Here is a 21,663-nt window from a genome sequence, read left to right as displayed (position 1 = left end):
AGCGTATTTTAATCCCACTTAAAGCAAGATTGCACCGCATATAGCTATATTTTACTTTTTAAGACTCGCGCTGAATATTCAGGAAGTCTTGTTTTTGAGTTGGTGACGAGTCCGTACGTGACGTCACGAAAGGAACGCCCCTGACTGAAAAAAGACGCATTGCGGTCCTTCCATCATGTCAATGTATTTTGCTGTACTTGTTTCGTCTGGGGATCTCGTGTTGCACCCAAAAGCCGCCAGAAGAGGGCATCCAAGCTCCATATAAGGAATTTATCAGCCTGTGGAAACGGAGGTGGCCACAGGAGGTCGCCATTTTGTGCCTCTTTTTCGTTGAGACATCTCCCCTCAATGTTGCCTCATAATGGCACGGAATAAATTCGAACATCGGACAGAGATGCAGTAAATTAGATTTTGTATTCCGCTCCTTTTTCCGGCTGAGCTCGCTTGAGAATGGCTGCTTAATGTGCTTCACACAGACACATTGGAGGTTTTAAAGGACAACCGACGTCTCCGGACAAGTTGTGCCCATAATTTCTAAAATGGCTTCAAATTATTTTAATAAGATTCCACCGCATATAGCTATATTTTACATTTTAAGACTAATATTCAGGAAGTCTTGTTTTTGAGTTGGTGACGAGTCCGTACGTGACGTCACTAAAGGAACGCCCCTGACCGAAAAAAAGACAATATACAGTGTGCTGCCGAAAAACAAAAAGATTGTCTCACGTAATCTGCTTCAATTCCAAGCCACAACTCCCAGTTCTACATACACATCGGTGCTCTGCGGTGACGCTCCGTTCTTCTCATCGTCGGGTCCTCAAGTTATGTATCCATCCAGCCGCAGACCATCCAACAGCACTGACCTCTCCACTGAACAAAGCGGGGCTGCGGTAATTATGTCTGTTGCAGGCACAGTAACAAGCACCCCAGAGTTGTCCAGCAATGACAGTCAAATGGCACAGACATTCCTCCTAATCAATATACAGTGTGCTGCCGAAAAGGTGCAACTGCCAAGCACAGTCTCCCCTTTGATGAATGTTGTGGCCAGAAAATACTGAAAAACCTTAAAAACACTGAAGAGCCACAGTGAGAACATACAAACTTCATTCAGATCAATAAAAAACATGAAGGGACAACCGACACCATTTTTTTTGTTTCCTAACAGACATCAGAAAAAAACGTTTTATAGCATCTAAAAACACGCAGGCTGATATTTTTAGTCAAATGCAAAACACCAATAAAAATGACTTAAAGTGTCCCAAAACTGCGACAAAATGCACTTGGAAATGGCGAGATTCAGAAAGTACCCCTTGTTTGTGACGTCACGCCACGATACTCCACCACAAAATGCCTTGCTCCAGAATCAAAACAATGGGTTCAGAGAGTTCAGATTTGAGTTAGGAGAAGATGCTTTCTGGACTCCAATGTAGCGCCCGGAAAATGCACAAGATTGCGCACAAGCTACGTTGTAAATGGGCTGATTTGTCCGCTGGGAAAATCTAATTTTGCCATCAACACAATGTTTTCAGAAGAAAAAAAGTACCCAAAATGCATTTTGTGTCACTTTCTCGGTCACTGGCGTTCCCTCCGTGACATCACTTAGGGGATCGTCATCAACAAAACGTAAAATATAGCTATATGCGGTGGAATCTTCGAAAATGCGCTCAGTAGAATTCATTTGAAGTGATTTTACAAATTATGGACACAACTTGTCCGGAGGTGTCGGTTGTCCTTTAAGAGAACAATACTGAAAACAAGAGCTGGGACAATGGATACCACGCCATTCATGACCATGACTTGATTTTACTTTGACTGTTGTGGTGCTTCACTTACTCCATCTACAGTGCTTTGTGTTCGGCAGTGGTTGTTTTCAAGTGCTCTATTAACACAGTGAAGCTGAATAGAGTATTTGTATATACTTTAATGTTTTATTTTAACCGAATGTTTTTGGAAAAAATGAGTTCAGGGAAGAGAGGGAGAGAACGTGCAGAGGCTAATTCCATTCACCGTTTTTAATAAACTGATTTCAGAAACTCACGTCCATTTCAGTATTCTTAATTAAATGATTACAAACACAAATGCGGCAGGCTGATTGAAAACTCTTTATTGTCCCTCGGTGTGAGGGTGAGCAAAAATGGAAGTTGGTTAATGTGTCATGCGGTTGACTGTCAGCCTATTCAGAGGGTCCCCGCCTACAGCCCAAAGATGGCTTGGATAGGCTTCAGCATGTCCCTTGTGAAGATAAATGGATAGATGGATGGATATTAATAATAATTATGTGTATGAATTGTTGGTGTCTTGAACTGATGGTCTTGAACTGGCTTGTCACATTCATGTGATTATAAGTCACAATCATATCGGTGTTTGTCACTGGCCCTAAGATGATGAAAGCAAAAAACTGGTTTTAGTGAAGCTTGAAACATTTCTAAGTCTGATCGTAAAAGTGTCTTCTGAAAAATATAATTTAAACCCCAACTGCTGAGAGTGTCACAAAATGGGGTTTGGTTAACACAGGCTTTGAACCTGACAGCTCTCACATAAATGTCTACATTTTCACCTTGGATTCTGGGGCAGCGGATAGCATGTTATTGCTTGTCATTTCATTAACATATTCTTACTCTTACTCTCTCTCTCTCTCTCTCTCTCTCTCTCTCTCTCTCTCTCTCTCTCTCTCTCTCTCTCTCTCTCTCTCTCAATCTCTCTCAATCCCCCCCCCCCCCATCAATTCTCTAGGGTCCTCCTGGCCCCCCTGGTTTACCTGGTCCTCAGGGAGCAAGAGGATCGAGGGTGAGTAATGTTTGATAAATTTAACCATAGTGCTGCATGTCAAAGCGAGATACAGAAGGCTGCATAAAGAGATTAAACAATAATTGCTTTTTGTTCTTGTTTAATTCTATCTTCATCTCTCTTTATCTCACCACCACCCCCCAACAAAATAAAAAAAGATTGTGCTTAGTTTGAATTTAACCCTCAATTCAAACTGCCTCATATCTAACACATAAGTAACAACATTATACATTCATTGACTACTGTACCTGAAATTACTGGCGTTTGTATATGCCCAAGACGCAGGTGAGCAGTAACATACAGCAGGTGTCATGCAAAAAAAATGGAATAATTAGAGACAATATATTCAATTACACAGTGCAATAATACGATGTATATTTAAATTTACACACTATTTAATGAGTTTGTTACTTTACTGAATAATCAAAGCCAAAGTCAAAGTCAGCTTTATTGTCAAATATGCTAATATATCCAATATTTTACATTGTTTTAATTTGCACATGCTATTTTAACATGTTTTTGTGTTGTTTGAACAGACAATGTGTGTGTGATAGCTTTGTTCCATCACCGATCACATATTCTCATGACATTAATGGCAGATAGGAGATGCACATGCGACTTGTTCATTTACAGTGATGTTGCTGTTAATGCATATCTCCCCAATTATCGCCATGGGATCACTTGCTTTCATTTCTTCTTCTTCCTGACATCTTTTCCAACCTGGATTCATGAACTTAATGAGTTGTGAGGCACTAATAAACATGGTCTTATCACCAGGAAAAAGTCTCCTCTGCGTACAACTGACACAAGAACCTGGCAAGGAGTTAAGGGTGCGGCTCCCAGCACCTGCAGGGCGAGCACGTCAGAGAAACGCTAAGATAGTAGACACTGAGCTGCCTCAAAGAGTGATACGTCGTTCGCGAACAAGCCCGTTGTTCTAACAACAAAATGACAGCCAACTGTTTTTGTTCTCTATTCCCCACCCCCAGTCTTCGGTTAAAGCCACGTGATTGGTCAAGAACGTAAGAGTGAGGGCGGGCGGGGTTACAGATAGAGAGTGAAGCCGTTCTCCAAAAAGAAAATGGCTGACGACTTTTTTGTCCTCTATTCCCCGCCCCCCAGTCTTCGGTTAAAGCCACGTGATAGGTCAAGAACGCAGCAGTGAGGGGGGTGGTTTAAACATTAAAGAGACAGTGAGAAAGTTTCAACTTTGATAGATCAAAGGCAGAGTGTAGACTGCAAGGTTAAAATATCCCATCAATCAGGCTCCACAAACAACCCGCACAAGCCATCTGTACACTTCACGCAAAAAGCTATAATCCCAGCTAAACAGAACACAATATATGAGCAACTTAAAAATAGATATAGAGATAAAATATGTATATATACATATAGAGATAAAATTATCACAGAGAAAGCACCTACAAGGGATCATTATTGAAGATGGTGAAAGAAGAAGGTTGCTTTCCTCATCAAGTGTTTAATGCTGAGAAAACCGGCCTCAACGACTATCACAAAGGTAAATAAAATGACTTTATTATACTGTACAGTTTATTTATTTAATTATAATACCATATCACATTTATTACACATAAAATAAGGTATATTTTGTGTAGTTTTAAGGCTTAGAAAATTAGAAAGTAGAAACTCATGTTTTATGGGGATCTGCGAACGGATTATTCTTATTTTAATGGTTTCCTATGGGAAATTAATTTTTGGGATCCACACTTTTCGCCTTACACACTCTGTCTGGGAACCGATTAAGTTCGTAAGCCAAGGTATCATTGTATAGTGTAATTGGTGAAGCAATACAGTCTTTGAGTGTGTAGCAAATGGAATGGAGGTTTCACTTTTGTGTCATGTTTGTGCATCAGCCAGCACCAGCTGTAAACCATACGTTTTTCTTCATGACATCATACTATGTCGAGGACGATCACGGTTACATTGCAAAGGCACCAGATAATACCCCACTCTGCTGCCTTTTTACAATGATCGATTAGAGGGCAGCTGGTCAAAAGTGAAACATGTCGACTTGTGAAAGGTTGGAGAACAAAGAGAACACATGGAAATCCTCTGAGCCATGAAGCTGAGACAGAGTGAATCTTGGAGTTATTATGTGGTCGGAAGTTGAGGGCAATGTGTGGTCAGTCTGTGGTTTTGCCGCTGCTGGCTCAGCATCATGCGTCAGACTTATTCGGTCTGGAACCGTTATCAAAGCCTTTGAACTGTCCCAGAATGGCGGGGGCATTCGTCATGGAAACAAACAAGATTACTTTGAAGGTGATGCTCAGGCAGTTCCCAACAACGCTTTTGCTCTTAACTGTGGTCATTGTGTAGTTTTGTTGTGGTTTCCTTTTTGACATTAAATGGGTTGCTGTTTCCTGAAATTATTTACCATCCTGGCTAAAAACAGCAATATTTGACTTTGTTGTGATTTGTCCAAAACCTTGTTAAGTTGAAATGCAAGTTAAAGTGCATGTTACTGAAATGATAAGTGAATAACAATGTTTGCACCACAGCTGTCCTAAATCATCCATCCTTCCATTATCCATACCGATGATTCCTAATTAGGGTAATGGGGGTGCTGGAGCCTATCTATCCCAGCCATCTTTGGGCACTAGGTGGGGGACACCCTGAATTGGTTGCCAGCCAATTGCAGGGCACACAAAGACAAAAATCATCCACACTCACAGTCACACCTATGGACAATTTGGAGTGATGAATCAGCCTTCCATGCATGTTTTTGGAATGTGGGAGGAAACCAGAGGACCCGGAGAAAACACATCTCGTTCGGGAGAACATGCAAATTCCACACAGGGGGAGTGGGGATTGAACCCACAACCTCTGCACTGTGAGGTTGATGTGTTAACCTCTGGATATCCCAGATATAAAATATAAAATATAAACCATAGATATAAGCATATTTGTAAGTATATTTGTAGGCACAATTACATTCTTACTTTCATGCCCCAAAGTTTTTTTTTGAAATTTAATGCTGTCCGATGTCATTTTTTGAATGTGGGAGGAAACCGGAGGACCCGGAGAAAACCCACGTGGGCCCAGGGAGAACATGCACACTGGCTGAAGCTGGTTCTTAACCCAGAAAAAAATAAGATGTTTCTTAATAATAATATAATAATCATCCATTTGATTTGATTCTGCACTATGTACAGTCTTGTTTATAGAACGGTTTTTGCACATCTACATTTGCACAGTATACAGTTGACATTTTTATTTTGTTATGCTTAGAATATCTTGTTTTCTATCCGTTCACTCCCACCCCAACCCCATCCCTCTTCAATTGCTGCTGTGGACTGCAAATTTTCCCATTGCGGGACGAATAAAGGTATTCTGATTCTGATTCTGATTCTGATTTCTAAGCGTCTTTCAAAACTCTCGTAGGTCTTTGACTCGAGTGGAGAGCAAGCTTGGCTTGTAAGCAGCAGGGTTACAGGAATGTGGCATATTTATAGTGTATGACTGTGATTATGTGTGTATGCGTGTGTGTGTCTGTGCATGTGCGGCATATTTTATTTCTTGCATACCTGAAGTTAAAGGAATGAAATGCCGGAAGACGGTGGTATCTCACTGAGTGGCAAATGTTTCCAAGTGTATGTCCACGTAGCAGATGTTTATTCTTGGGTATAGTTAATTGCTCATTGTAAACAGTTGCAAAGACAGTCCCCAGACATTCCTAAACACTATTAATGTTTGCAAACTGATTTTCTTGTCACGATCAAATTTTGAACATGTTTAAAAGTTCTTTGAGACAAAATAAATGATGTCCCTCATCCACTGGTGAAAAGGACACTTTGATCCTGGCCTCTTTAATCTAGAACTGCTTCATCCTTTTACCACATCACCTTCGTGCTCCACGAACTCCACTGGCTCCCGGTCAAATATAGAATCAACTTTAAAATTATTCTTTATACATTTAAAGCTATCCATAACCTCCCCCCTCATACCTCTTCCTCCCTCCATCTATGTGTGCCCGCCTGCCTGTCTCAGCACGATGGGGGACAGAGCTTTCAGCTGCTCTGCCCCCAAACTCTGAAACTCACTTCCTCCCAACTTCCGTAACATCGATTCTCTCCCCACCTTCAAATCCCATCTCAAACCCCGCTCATTTAAATTTGCATTTTCTGTGTAGCTCTTTCTCTTGTTTCTATTTATAATTGTATTTTATTTATTGGGTTCTATTTGTGATTCTATTTTATTTATTGTAGTACCTATGTTTGTCTGTGACTGTAAATTGTCCTTGAGAGCTTTGCAAGGCGCTTAAATGTATTATTATTATTATTATTATTATTATTATTATTACTACTATTATTATTATTATTATTATTATTATTATTATTATTATTATTATGTATATATGTGTAACAAAGAGGGTATAGAACAGAGGTGTCAAAGTCATTTTTTTGCCGCGGGCCACATTATAGTTATGGCTTCCTCTTCCGGCCGTTATGAATTTGGGGAAGCCATTAGAATGTTTAATCCCCTCCACATATTAAATATAGAGCGCACAGCAAATTAATGAATAACTAGTTTTCAAATCTGAAGTCAAGAATAATGACTGTTATTGTGGTTTACTTCCAAAAATATGAAATTTTGGTTAGGATTTTTATGGTGTACCAAGAATTGATGTGGTCAGAATTTCGAGTTGAACAAGGATACTGTAGACCAGGGGTGCCCAATTTTTTTTGACCAAAGATCTACAGTTTGATCAACCAACCTGCCGCGATTGACGCATTATCGCGTAGGAGCACGCACATACACACGCATGCGATGATAAGCAACTTCCTGACGCAGAGGCATGCGGCACACTTGAGCAGCCTATTAACTACCGTAGCTCACACATACTGTTATAAATTCTTCTCATGGCTATGCAGGTTCCCATTTTTTGCCTGTGCCCTCGGTGAATTATACATGGAATAAACAGTGAGATTAATGATGACGATAATAGATTGAGCGCAACAGTTTTGATCACAAGATGCAATTACAGACTGCTGAGTGCTAACAAATTACGGTGATGCACATCATGTGCCACAGTTGGTGAAATATATTGGATTTTATTCATACTTTTTATACCCCATACCACGTTAGGCCACTGTCTTGATGGTCGTTAGTGCTAGAGCAGGGGTGTCAAAGTCATTTTTTTGCCGCGGGCCACATTATAGTTATGGTTTTCTCTCGAGGGCCGTTATGAATTTGGGGAACCCATTAGAATGTTTAAATCCCTTCAAATATTACATATAGAGCACACAACAAATTAATGAATAACTCGTTTTCAAATCTGAAGTCAAGAATAATGACTTTTATTTTGGTTGACATCCAAAAATATGAAATTTTGGCTCAGATTTTAGCAATCATCATGGAATTTAACAAGTTTGATTTGCTTTCGCGGGCCGAAAAAAATGATGTGGCGGGCCGGATTTGGCCCGCGGGCCTTGACTTTAACACCTGCGCTAGATCTAGCCTAGTCGAGCCAGCCACCACGATTGTTTATATGATATGATATTGAATGTGCTGCAAGTATCAACCTCAAAATATATAATATATATGTCCATACATATTGATTTATATAACACCTTAACAACAGCTGAAGCTGTAACAAAGCACTTGCACGATTACGGATTGTATCACAGTCATCCAAATATTTTCCTGGAACTTGGATTGCAGTCAGAGACCCGTTTAATATAATGCCTCTTCCCCCACCCTTCTCACAGTGATATTTTCAATATAAAATTCCCATAGTGAAAAAAAGTTGATAGTTTGGAGCCCACTATTCCTGGTTGATGAAAAAAATCAATGACAGGACAGTTTGAATTTCAATACAATACATGTTGATCCGCTTAACATACACAATTGTCATATACAGGAAATAAAGCAGTCACAAAGATAGTCGAAAGCACCAGGGAGAAAAACTAAGATCAAGTCTGAATCATGCTGAGTCAAATGCCAAAGAGTACAAGTGAGTTTTGAGGCGGGTTTTAAAGATGGGCAGCAAGGGGGCCTGCTGAATGTTCACTGGCAGGTCATTCAAGAGAGTCGAGAAATAGATAAAATGATCATAATACCTGCCAAGCTTTTATTTTGAAGTTGGCCAACAGTCATTTTGGGGGGATGACTTGATTTTGAATTATTTTACTAAAATGCATGAATCTAGTGTCAATATAATAATATAACATAATTAATCTAGTGTTAATATAATATCTAGACAGTAGATTCATACAGTGAACTGGAGTGCAATATTCATATTTCAGTGTTCGTGCATACCAACACACACATTTGCGTGTGTGTGTGTGTGTGTGTGTGTGTGTGTGTGTGTGTGTGTGTGTGTGTGTGTGTGTGTGTGTCTGTGTCTGTGTATCATTTGTAAGAATGGAATCAGGATATTGATATTTGGTGACATGATGTTTCCAAAAATATGCCAAATTGTGATTTTTCTAACAGCTGGAATACATTACTGTTTATTAGTAATCTTCAATACGCTGTCATCAATGAATAATGAATAAACTTAACAGTGCGTTCCATGTTCTCATTCTGACTGTTTCAGGGTCCCAATGGTCCACCTGGAAAGCCTGGGCCAGCAGGACCACCAGGCCCCAAGGTAAGCGGCCATCTTTGACTGCTCAAATGTCTTTCTGATAGTACATACGTCATATTTAGCACCAACAATTCAATCCACCCACAATAATAATAATAATAATAATGCAATATAGTATCATGATCTTAAGTCAAAGACAAGCTTGGTCATTATCCAGCCTTTAAGGACTTGATGTCATTTTTGTTTGACAGCATATGAAAAAAATACATGTATTTAAAGGTGTTAATTGTACTTGAAACATAATGAAGTTATTAAAAGCATCCATCCATTCATTTTTCCATTGTCTTATCTGCTTATCCACACAATGGTCGTGGGCATGCTGAAGCCTATCCCAGGTGTCTTCGGCCATTTGCCCTGAAATAGTTGCGAGCCTAATGCAGAGCACACACAGACGAGAATAACCCTTTGCGCTCACCCTCACAACTAGGGACAATTTACAGTGTTCCAATAACCTGCCAGCAATGTTTTTGAGATGCGGGAGCAAACCCGGTGGACCCATGCAGGGACGGGGAGAATATGCAAAGCCCACACAGAAAGGCTGGAGCCAGAATTTAACCATGCAGGGGCGGATATTAGAACCGGTGCCCTCCTTATCAAATAAATATCACCATAATTTAAAAAGTAGCCACTTAAGGTATTCACTAAATGATATCATAACAAGCAAATAATGTACACAGGTACATCAGGGACATTCAATTGGAGATGTTTCTTGTCGAACTTGCTCATAAAATAGATGTAAATGCAACCCAGCACAAATGTGGTCAGGTTTTGGTGATTGGCTCATTTGAGATCTACATAATTTCCCTCATTGTACTGTTGCAGCTCATTTTTTTCCTTCATTTGATCCATTTCCAACTTATTCTGTTCCGGGTTCTAAGAAGATACAACAGCAAGGGTGTCAAACTTGTTTTGCCGCGGGCCACATTATGATTTCCTCTCAGGGGCATTATGAATTTGGGGACAACTAATTAATGAATAACTTCCTCTTCTTCTTTTCCTTTTGGCTTTTGGCCTCAGGGGTCACCACAGCGAATCAATGTCCTCCATCTATCCCGGTTTTGTGCATCCTCTTCTCTCACACCAGCTACCTTCATGTCTTCTTTGACCACATCCATAAACCTCCTCTTCGGTCTTCCTCTCGGTCTCCTGCCTGGGAGTTCAAGGCTCAGCCTCCTTCTCCCGATATAGTCACTCTCTCTCCTCTGGACATGTCCAAACCATCTCAGTCTGGCCTCTCTGACTTTCTTTCCAAAGCCTCTAATTTGAGTTGTCCCTCTAATGTACTCATTCCTGATCCTATCCAACCTGGTCACTCCCAAAATCTCAACATCTTCAGCTCTGCTACCTCCAGCTCTGCTTCCTGTCATTTCTTCAGTGGCACTGTCTCCAGTCCAAACATCATGGCTGGTGTCACCACTGTTTTATACACTTTTCCTTTTATCCTAGCTGAAACCCTCCTCTCACACATCACATCTGACATTTTTCTCCAGCCCCTCCAGCCTGCCTGGACACGCTTCTTCACCTCTTTTCCACACTCTCCATTGCTCTGGACAGTTGACCCCAATTACTTAAAATCCTCCACCTTCTTTATCTCTTCTCCCTGTAGCATCACTCTTGAACTTGGATCCCTCTCATTCACACACATATATTCCGTCTTGCTGTGACTGATCTTCATTCCTCTCTTTCCAGGGCATATATCCAGATATCTAGTTTGTCCGCTCCCTGTTCCCTGTTCTCGCTACAGATCACAATGTCATCTGCAAACATCATGGTCCAAGGAGATTGTTGTCTAACATCGTCTGTCAGCCTGTCCATCACCATAGCAAATAAGAAGGCGCTCAGAGCTGACCCCTGGTGGAGTCCCACCTCCACCTTGAATTCCTCAGTTACACCGACAGCACACCTCACAACTGTCTTACAGTCATGATACATGTCTTGCACCGCTCTGACATACTTATCCGTCACTCCAAACTTCCTCATGCAATGCCACAGCTCTTCTCTGGGCACCCTGTCATACGCTTTCTCCAGATCTACAAAGACACAATGCAATTCCTTCTGGCCTTCTCTGTCCTTCTCTATCAGTATTCTTGGAGCAACCACTGCATCTGTCATACTCTTTTTTGGCATGAAGCCATACTGCTGCTCACAAATGTTCACTTCTGCTCTTAGTCTAGCTTCAACTACTCTTTCCCTTTACTCTTTACTCTGCACATCTCCTTTGTTCTTAAAAATGGGCACGAGTACACTTTGTCTCCATTCTTTAGGCACCTGTTCACCATCTAAGAACTTGTTGAATAACCCAGTCAGGAACACCACCGCCACCTCTCCAAGACACTTCCATACCTCGATTGGTAAATCATCAGGCCCGAGTGCCTTTCCCCCCTTCATCCTCTTCAGCGCCCTCCTCACGTCATCCTTGCTAATGCTTGCTACGTCTTGGTCCACAACAGTCACGTCTTCTACTCTTTGTGCCTCCTCATTTTCCTCATTCATCAATTCTTCAAAGTACTCTTTCCATCTTACCATCACATAATTGGCCCCTGTTAATACATTGCCATATCTATCCTTAATCACCCGAACCTGCTGCAGGTCCTTACCATCTTTGTTTCTCTGTCTCGCCAGCCTGTAAAGATCAGTCTCACCTTCCTTGCTGTCCAGCCGAGCATACAAGTCATCATAAGCCTCTTGTTTGGCCTTTGCCACCTTTACTTTAACCGTGCGCTGCATCTCCTTGTACTGCTGTCTACTCTCGTCCGTCCTCTCAGTGTCCCACTTCTTCTTTGCTAACTTCTTTCTCTGTATACACTCCTGCACCTCCCCATTCCACTACCAAGTCTCCTTATCTACCTTTTTTCCACTCGATACACCAAGTACTTTCCGACCTGTGTCTCTGATTATGTTCGTTGTAGTTTGCCAGTCATCTGGAAGGACCTCTTGCCCACCCAGTACTTGTCTTACCTCCTTCCTAAATGTCATGCAACACTCTTCCTTTTTCAACTTCCACCATTTTGTCCTCACTTCAGCCTTTGGGTTCTTCATCTTCCTCACTGCCAGCGTCATCCTACACACCACTAACCGATGCTGTCTGGCTACACTCTCACCAACAACTACTTTGCAGTCACTGATTTACTTTAGATGGCGCCGTTGACACAAAATGTAGTCTACCTGTGTACTTCTGCCTCCACTCTTATAGGTCACCCTATGTTCCTGTCTCTTCTGAAAGAAAGTATTCACAATAGCCAAATTAATGAATAACAACTTTTCACATTTGAAGTAAAAAATAATCACTGTTATTGTAGTTTACATGGGACAATTTCAAAATTTGGTTTGGACTTTAGCAAGCATAATGGAATTTCACAGGTTTGATTTGTTTTTAAGGGCTGAATAAAATGCTGTGGCGGGCCAGATTTGACCCCTGGGCCTTGAGTTGGACACCTGTGAACTACAGCATAACCCTGCTGAATTACCAGTCATTCACCGTGCAAATGGCAATGCGCCACTGAGTGATCTGATACCAGGTTCATGAAAGTTGTCATTGTTCAAAATCACCTTCTTAACATTTTTGTTGTTGTTCTTGCCTGACATTGGTGGCCTTGCAATGAAATGTTCTTGCAACCATATTTTTCCACACAACATTGTTTAACTATCTTGCGCTTGCACTCAAATACAACTGTTCACAACTGGAACTGTTAATCTAGTTTCTGTGATTCATTCTCCTATCTAAAACTCCCTGTCTATGTTTGGAGTGTGGGATTATGACTCTACCTCTAAGCAGGAAAATATATCCAGTTGACATGTGGTCCCTGAAGCTTAACACTGAACAATCTGAAATGTTTTGATGGTGTGCAAACATTATTTATCAAACTGCTTCATGGACTGTTCAAACCAAATTGAACACTCAAAAACATAAGACGGGACAAAGTTATTTGGGCAAATGTAATCTGAGATGTCAAACATGGTTTGCACAAATCTGAGCAGAATGAGCGTCGACCAAGGAATGATACAAATTCATCATACGTCTGTGTAAACTCTCAGTCGTACAGGAGTGGTCCATCGATGAAAAGGTTTCTTCAGCCATCATCTGTACTTCTTTGAATGTGTTGGACGTTTCGCTTCTTATCCAAGAGGCTGCGTCTTCTATAGAAGTAATCAGTGTAGCTGCAGGGAGTAGTCGTCTGCTCCCCCCGATCTGAGAGTAGGGACCAATTATAGCAGAGTCTGGCACCGCCACGTCTGTACAGTAGAGATATATATAGGGCCAAAACTACCAGCAAAATACTTTAGTTCGCTGATGAAGCCACTTGGATAAGAAGCGAAACGTCTGACACATTCAAAGAAGTACAGATGACGGCTGAAGAAACCTTTTCAAATTCATCATAATTTTGACCATTCAAAGCAGGATTTTTTTCCACAACAGCAATTTCTTAACATGGAATGATAACAATCGCCCAATTCAAAAACATTTTTGTTCTGTCCTTCAAGTGCCGGGTCGGCAAGACGCGGCTCATGAGCCACTTGTGGCTCTTTGGCACCACTCAGTTTCTTCCTGGTGCTTTTTTAAAATTTTATGAAAATTGAAAAATAATGGAGGAGGGATCTATTTTAGGAAGCAGGAATTCTGTAAATCTAGATTGCTGCATGTGTATGCTCTTTCTATTCTGACAACCCACAGCATGAGGCTATTACAACTCAAAAGTGTGTTTTGTGTGCCTTGTTCGTGACGTCACTATTACTCACAAATTGCCTTGCTCCAGAATCTAAACAGGAAAAAAGAGGAACGCATAAATGTTTGCAATCGATTAAAGAAGTCCTTCCGTATCAATCACGAGCCGTGTGGACTCCAATGTAGCGTCCCAGAAAATGCACAAGATGACACACAAGCTCCGTTGAAAATGGGTTGATTTTTCCGCTGGGAATGTGTGTAAACTTACACATTCTCCTCCACTCAATTGGCTGCGACACACAACGATTCACCAATGCGTTATTCATGTAGTTTGCCTTCTAATTTCGCCATCAACATGGATCAACACGATGTTTTCAGACTAAACAAAGTACCCAAAATGCATTGTGTGTCACTTTCTCGGTCAGGGGCGTTCCAGACGTGACGTGACATCAGGCATCGTCATCAACTCAAAAACAAGACTTCCTGAATATTCAGCGCGAGTCTTAAAACGTAATATATAGCTATATGCGGTGGAATCCTTGTAAAATGCGCTCAGTAGAAGTTATTTGAAGTGATTTTACAAATTATGGACACAACTTGTCCGGAGGTGTCGGTTGTCCTTTATGTGGCCCTGAGGCTGAATTTATTATCGGTAAGCTCCATCATGGATTGGATTGGAATGGATATGGATATGCCTTTATTAGTCTCACAGTGGAGAAATTTACATTTATGAAGAGTTCAAATAACAGTTTTGGGAAAAATTATCAAACTAATTTCTTTGCATTGGATTAGCTTAGTGGGCTTGCCGTCTGTGATTTGTAAAAAACAGATTAGCTTCCTGTCAGTGGCTGATGAAACAGATTTAGATTGATGACCGTGCCCTTAACCTCAGACCTTGTCAACCTAGGGTGCAAAGGGAGACCCAGGACTGTCCCCGGGTCAAGCTTCAAAAGGAGAAAAGGTGAGGAATCTGCGCATAGTTTCTCATTCTCTTCTTTTTGAACGCCCTCTTGCTTTTTCCCTCATGCTCTCTTTATGCCATGTCGTGCTTCATTCTTTTGCAAGAGATATTATCCAATGCAACACAGCTGTACGCCTCAATTTAATTAAACAACTAAAGTAACTTTCCAGAACTTCCAATAGATTGGGATAAGATAAGTGAAAACCTCAATTGGCATCCAACCTGAATTGGTTGGCAGCCAATCCCAGGGCACACGGAAATGAACAACCATTTGCGCTCACACTGACACCCACACCTGCCATGCATGTTTTGGGAATGTGGGAGAAAACCGGAGTACGCAGAAAAAAACCATCTCGTTTGGGAGAACATGCAAATTCTACACAGAGGGAGTGAGGATTGAACCCACAAACTCTGCACTGTGAGGTTCATGTGTTAACCTCTAGATATCCCAGATATAAAATATAAAACATAGATACACGGTATAAGCATATTTGCAAGTATATTTTTAGCCACAATTACATTCTTACTTTCATGCCCAATAGTTTTTGGGGAAAATTAATACTGTCCTATGTCATAGGATAGCTACAATATATTTCAATTACGGTACACAATGAAGAAGATTCATCTTTCATATTCATTGAGGCACTTTTACTTTGCTCTGCATATTAACTGCCATTTACAATGCGCCCGTATTGCAATATTTTTGAAACATCTTATTGTTGTCTATCTGTTCCAAAAGGGCAACAAAGGTCCAACAGGTCTTCTCGGTTCTAATGGATTTCCAGGTTTGCAGGTAAGATTTTATGCTTTCTTAAATGCAATGGATTAAAAAAGGAAAATATGGTGTGAAATTGTTTGGCAACATCTTCATTGATAAAATGAAGTAAATTAACATGCTTTTTTGAGACTCCTGATTTTGCATGCGCTGCCATAAAGCCCAATATTACCGGTGTCAGTCTTTGAGATCAACACAATGCTGCCTGTAAAACCTGATGTGCACTGAGATCAAGGTCAAAGTTCATCTGAATGAGGAAAGGCTCCCACTCTGCTCAGGGTGAAAGAGTCAATTGCAAGCAGTCTTCCATAGCTTCCTATGCCTGCGGGAGGGTCAATGTGGTTGCAATTCAAGACCAAGTTCAGTCTGCCATTATTGTCTTTGCCTTTGGGATGCACAGTGGACTACGGTGTATTCCTCTACTTGATTATTCATGGCACCAATGTTGATGATGCACACAAGACTCAAAAAAATGCATGGCTCAACTCAAATTAGATATAATAAACTGGACTTTTCATATATGATATAATAATAATAATAATAATAATAATAATACATTTATTTGAAATGCCTTTCAAAGCTCTCAAGGACACGTTACAGTCACAGGATAAGTTTTTCTGTTGGTGAGCAGTGGCAGTCACACACGCCAGCATTCACTCAACCCCGAAGTAACTCAAATAGATAGAAAGCTAGCTAGATAGCTAATAGATTGGATTGGATTGGATTGGATATGCCTTTATTAGTCTCACAGTGGAGAAATTTACATTTCACAGCAGCAAAGTGATGAAGGGAATGAAAGTAGAAAAACGAAATACACGAGCTGCTGGAAAGGCAGCCACTCTCGCGGCGCCGTCTTGAAGTCAAAAGAACAAAAAAAAACTAAATAACAAATAATATGACAGCATAGAGACAATATGACAAAACAAAGACACAGAGAGACATTCATTCTTCAGGACTTGCTGTACCCTCTTTGTGATGACACAGAATGATAGCTAATATAAAGCCAGCTAGCTAGATAGCTAATAGATAGCCAGCTTACTAGCTATCTGGCTAATAGATAGCTAGCTAGCTGGATAGATAGCTAATCGATAGCTAATAGATAGCCAGCTAACTAGCTGTCTGGCAAATGGATGGCGAGCTAGCTGGATAGATAGCAAATTATAATAATGCATTTTATTTTAAGCGCCCTTCAAAGCTCTCAAGGACACTTGACAGTCACAGGATAAGTTTTTCTGTAGGTGAGCAGCGGCAGCCACACGCGCCAGCGTTCACTCAGCCCGGAAGTAACTCAAATAGATAGAAAGCTAGCTAGCTACTAAATACCTAGCTAGCTAGTTGCATAGTCCAGTAATGCTGAATGTTTGGTCACAAACATCAACATTTAGCTTGTAGTCGATGTGCACATTCCACCATGGTGTCCCTGATCCACTGGTGGAAAGAAGCTTTGATCCTCTCCTCTTTCATCTAGAACTGCTTCATGTCATCACAAAGAGGGTACAGCAAGTCCTGAAGAATGAATGTCTCTCTGTGTCTTTGTCTTATCATATTGTCTCTATGCTGTCATATTATTTGTTATTTAGTTTTTTTGTTGTTATTTTGACTTCAAGACGGCGCCGCGAGAGTGGCTGCCTTTCCAGCAGCTCATGTATTTTGTTTTTCTACTTTCATTCCTTTCATCACTTTGCTGCTGTGAAATGTAAATTTCTCCACTGTGAGACTAATAAAGGCATATCCAATCCAATCCAATCCAATCCAATCCAATCCAAAAGGCTAAACTGATGCCCATATTTTACACATTTAGACATTCCACTTTATGCAGCTCATATATGGCACAAATTATTTTGCATTTCTATACTACATGGTTGATAGCATATACCTCTCTTAATGTTATGAAAAATATACACTGAAAGCGTTATTCCTTTCCCAAGGGTCCAAAAGGTTATTCGGGGCCACCTGGGTTGCCTGGAGAGCAAGTAAGTATTCATGTATTAATTCATTTATTTCATTTATTCATTTATTCAAGATAGACAATATATTCCTGTACACACTAACATCTAATAAAAAAGTTACTTCATTAAATTATCAAGTCAGACTAAATCTCGAAGTTAAAATTATGTAAGAGTCTTTGAATCATTTACTGATGAACTCATTCACTGTTATTTCAGAATTTATTCGGGTATTGAAAAGCATGACATGAAGCAGCATTTCCGAATTTGTTGGGTTTTGGTTTTTCTCGCGACGGGGTGCGGATAAAGTTCCGTTCAGACATCTGGCAATGTTTTTTCCTCCCACAAGGGGACAGCATTTGCCTTTTGTACAGCTGCCCCTACTTCAAGTTCATGTAACTCGAGACCCAGATAACTTACAAATGAAGTATTTTTTTCTGATGAGAGAAGAGAGTCTCACGTTTCTTACACTAATGTTTCTTACATTGAATTGTTATGTAAATCTCAAAATTCTGTCTTTCCTGCAATTTGGGTGAAAATGACAAAAACTCTGGCACTGGACTGGACACATATTTGCACATCGTCTGGCAGTGAATGAGTTAAAATGTAGATTGAATTAGGACTAAATACTTTATGTCATCTCCAGTTTAGCCAAAACAGGGGTAGTTAACGAATGTAATCGCAGCTCACTATTGTAAATAGCACAGTTACCTTTTGCAGTTTTTGTGCAGTTGCAAATATGCTTATCTATTTATTATAGATTTTATATCAATAACACAGTCACATTGTGCAGACTCTGTACAGTTGCGTGTACGCTTATATCTTTATTTCATGAGAATCAAGAGCACCGGAAAATTAAAATTCATTTTCCGAACCGCTTTATCCCAGATATATTCGATATTTAAATCTACTGTATTTATATGTTTAATGTAAATATCACATCCACATTTATGCAGCCTATGTGCAATGGCTTAAATGCTTATATCTATAGTTTCTATTTTTATACAGTGATACCTCAGCTCACGAACATAATTGGTGAGGCAAAAATTGTCTTCCGAACAGTTATTTCCCATAAGAAACCATTAAAATGAGAATAATCCGTTCCCAGGTCCCCATAAAACGTAATTTTCTACTAAATAAGCCTTGCATATTTCCCCATTGTGGGACGATTAAAGGTTTTCTGATTCTGATTCTGATTTAAACTACACAAAACATACCATATTTTATGTAGAATTAATGTGCTATTGTCCATCCATCCATTTTTCGTACAGCTTGTTCCTCATTAGGGTCGCGGGGGGTGCTGGAGCCCATCTCAGCTGTCTTCGGGCACGAGGCGGGGGGCACCCTGAATTGGTTGCCAGCCAATCGCAGGGCACACAAAGACGAACACCAGTCACTCTCACACTCACACCTAGGGACAATTTGGAGTTGTCAATCTGCCTGCCATGCATGTTTTTGGAGTCTGGGGGGAAACCGGAGGACCCGGAGAAAACCCACGCGGGTCCGGGTAGAACATGCAAACTCCACACAGGGAGGCCAGACCGGGACGCGAACCGCCGACCTCTGCACTGTGAAGCCATTGTGCTAACCACTCAATTACCGGGCCGCCATGTGCTAGTGTATTGTAATTAAATAAATACATTACTATATAATAAAGTTGTTTTATTTACCTTTGTGATGGTCGTTGATGTAGTTGCCTCTTGATGATATGCGAGTGAAATTGCCGTGCTAACTCGGCGATAATGCCCTCACTCACACTGTCCCCTGCTGGCTGCTTTTCGTTAATCCAAATCAACAGAATTTTTTCAACCTCTTCTATTGCCTTACACCATTGCTTAGACAACATTGAAACACCCTTAGCCACATACGCACCCTTAATAGCTTCCTTGTTCTTAAGGATGGTAGCAATGGTAGACTTAGCGTAATGGTACTGGGACGCTAAGTCACACAAACGCACACTTCGTTCGTGTTTTTCGATGATCTCCTTCTGCTCCACCGTAATTTTCTTTTGTGGCTTCTTCGCCTTAACACTAGCATGTGGTGGGGTCTTTTTCGGTCCCATAATAGCAAAAGTACATTCGATAAGAAACCACGTCCACACTCAAAGAAAGGGCGTGACGAAAACTAGACCACCAGCCACCGTGGCGCTGTTCGACCGTGTGGTCTGGTGTTTGTCCACTGAAAACTAGTCCGCCAGCTACCGTGGCGTTGTTTGACCGTGTGGTTCGGTTCGTCCGCCAAAAACTAGTTAATCAGCCAAGACTATATGCTTGCAAATTTAATGTTCGTGAGGTGAAAAGTTCGTGAGTTGAAGCATTTGTCAGCAGAGGTATCACTGTACTTTATATTGCATTCCATAGTCTGTATAGTTCTTTTTGTCTTAAACATTGTATTGTGCATGTTATACTTCGTTTTTGTTGGTAAAACCCCCAATCCCAATTTAATATTTGCTGCTTTAGATTGCAAATTTCTCCATTGTGGAACAAATAAAGGTTTTGCCATTCTTTTCTTGCTCTTAAAAGTAAGCGGATGGGGTTGTTTTAGTGGAGCCTCTCTGGAAAGAACAATGCTTGCTTTATTCCAGCTTTGGCAACATTGATCTGACTTTGTTTCTCCTCTCACACTTTATCCATCCATCTAATCTACTTGTTCACTGTTAATTCATTCACATTCCTCTGTATGTGTTCTGTCTGCTTCAGGGCATACCAGGACTTCCTGGAGAAGCTGGGTCTGCAGGTTACCCTGGCAGGCAGGTGCAGTGAAAAATACCAAAAAATCTTGTTTGTCCCTTGTCTTTGTGTCTTTCTCACTCGACAGAGAGAGCCCAACAATTAAAGATATCTGCAAACGTATTTACTGTATATATTAGCTTTGGAAGTAAAATCTTCAGTGCCTTAGTACTATAAAACAGTCAAGCATATAATGCGCTACACACTGTAAACTTGGGTTTATACTGTATTTTTTTAGGTGAAATTATGTCTGTCAGTCATGACTATAGTTTGTCTGTATACCCAAGTATTGTACAGTTCAGACTGCATCGAGTTGACTTGCCAATTATTGTTTGAGTGTTCTTCCATTGTTGCAGGGCGCCGCTGGCCCAGAAGGTAATCCTGGGCCAAAGGGAGTTCGTGTAAGTCTTACTCTGTCCTCATATTTTGTCTTCAGAAACACCTAATACTTAATTTCCTAAAAGGATTAGCAGAGTGTCAGACTTTCAATGCTGTTCCAGGGAAATAATTTTTGTAACGTTGGAGGCTGCAGTGCACTTGTTCAGGGTTTCGGACATCATCAAATATTCCATAACAGATAACTAAAGCAATGTACCTCCCAATCGCTGAAAAGAGATGAGTTGGCAATAATTTGTAGCAAATGCAAAGACTCAGGGTGTGAAATGTATTTTATTGTATGGCAGCTGTGTGAGTCAGTTCTTGTCACTTCAGTTTTTGCAACATTTACTGGAAGCCCTGAGACAAGAAAAAAAAAACAAACCTCACACAGTGTATGGTGTCCCCCCCCTTTTTTTGTACTGCAAAATTACTACAATGAAAATAATTCTACTCACATGTAGAAGTGCAGATATTAGATTTATCGAAGTGGAGCACTTGGTCTCCAGTGAAATTGTTGATTTTTTTTGGGTGTGTGTCTCTGAAAAATAGGTGATTCAGCCATCCATTTTCTGATTATATCACCCAGACAAGGATCAAGGGGCGTGCTGGATTCAATACCAACTGTCTATGGGCAGTATGTGGGTGGCACGTTCCGAACGAGGCAGAGAGCAACTGACTCGTCGGAACGGAATGGCGACAGAGACAGAGTCCTTGCAGAATATTTATTAACACAACAAAGGGCGCTGGTCCGAGCAAAGGAAGACCAGGGGAATAATCAAAAAGAAAGGATGCTAAAAACACGACGAGTAGGGAG

The 21,663-nt window shown here is 40.7% G+C and overlaps 1 protein-coding gene across 7 annotated transcripts in view; it reads left to right on the top strand.

The window, feature by feature from the left end:
- col24a1 (collagen type XXIV alpha 1) overlaps nucleotides 1-21,663 on the top strand; it is a 158,550-nt gene that overhangs the window by 28,981 nt on the left and 107,906 nt on the right. For 6 of the 7 annotated variants that reach the window (XM_089000678.1, XM_089000676.1, XM_089000673.1 and 3 more), the window contains exons 4-10: nucleotides 2,734-2,787; nucleotides 9,347-9,400; nucleotides 14,968-15,021; nucleotides 15,761-15,814; nucleotides 17,725-17,769; nucleotides 20,442-20,495; nucleotides 20,828-20,872. In XM_089000678.1, coding sequence (XP_088856804.1) covers nucleotides 2,734-2,787; nucleotides 9,347-9,400; nucleotides 14,968-15,021; nucleotides 15,761-15,814; nucleotides 17,725-17,769; nucleotides 20,442-20,495; nucleotides 20,828-20,872 — 360 coding nt within the window. The remainder of the gene's footprint in view (nucleotides 1-2,733; nucleotides 2,788-9,346; nucleotides 9,401-14,967; nucleotides 15,022-15,760; nucleotides 15,815-17,724; nucleotides 17,770-20,441; nucleotides 20,496-20,827; nucleotides 20,873-21,663) is intronic. The other variant, XM_089000674.1, reaches the window with a different exon arrangement.

This window comes from Hippocampus bargibanti, linkage group LG07 (genome assembly GCF_051943395.1).
Source record: "Hippocampus bargibanti isolate YZ-2025 linkage group LG07, ASM5194339v1, whole genome shotgun sequence".
NCBI lineage: Eukaryota > Metazoa > Chordata > Actinopteri > Syngnathiformes > Syngnathidae > Hippocampus > Hippocampus bargibanti.
The sequence above is the reverse complement of the archived record's forward strand: the minus strand, read 5'-3'. Positions and strand labels throughout refer to the sequence as shown.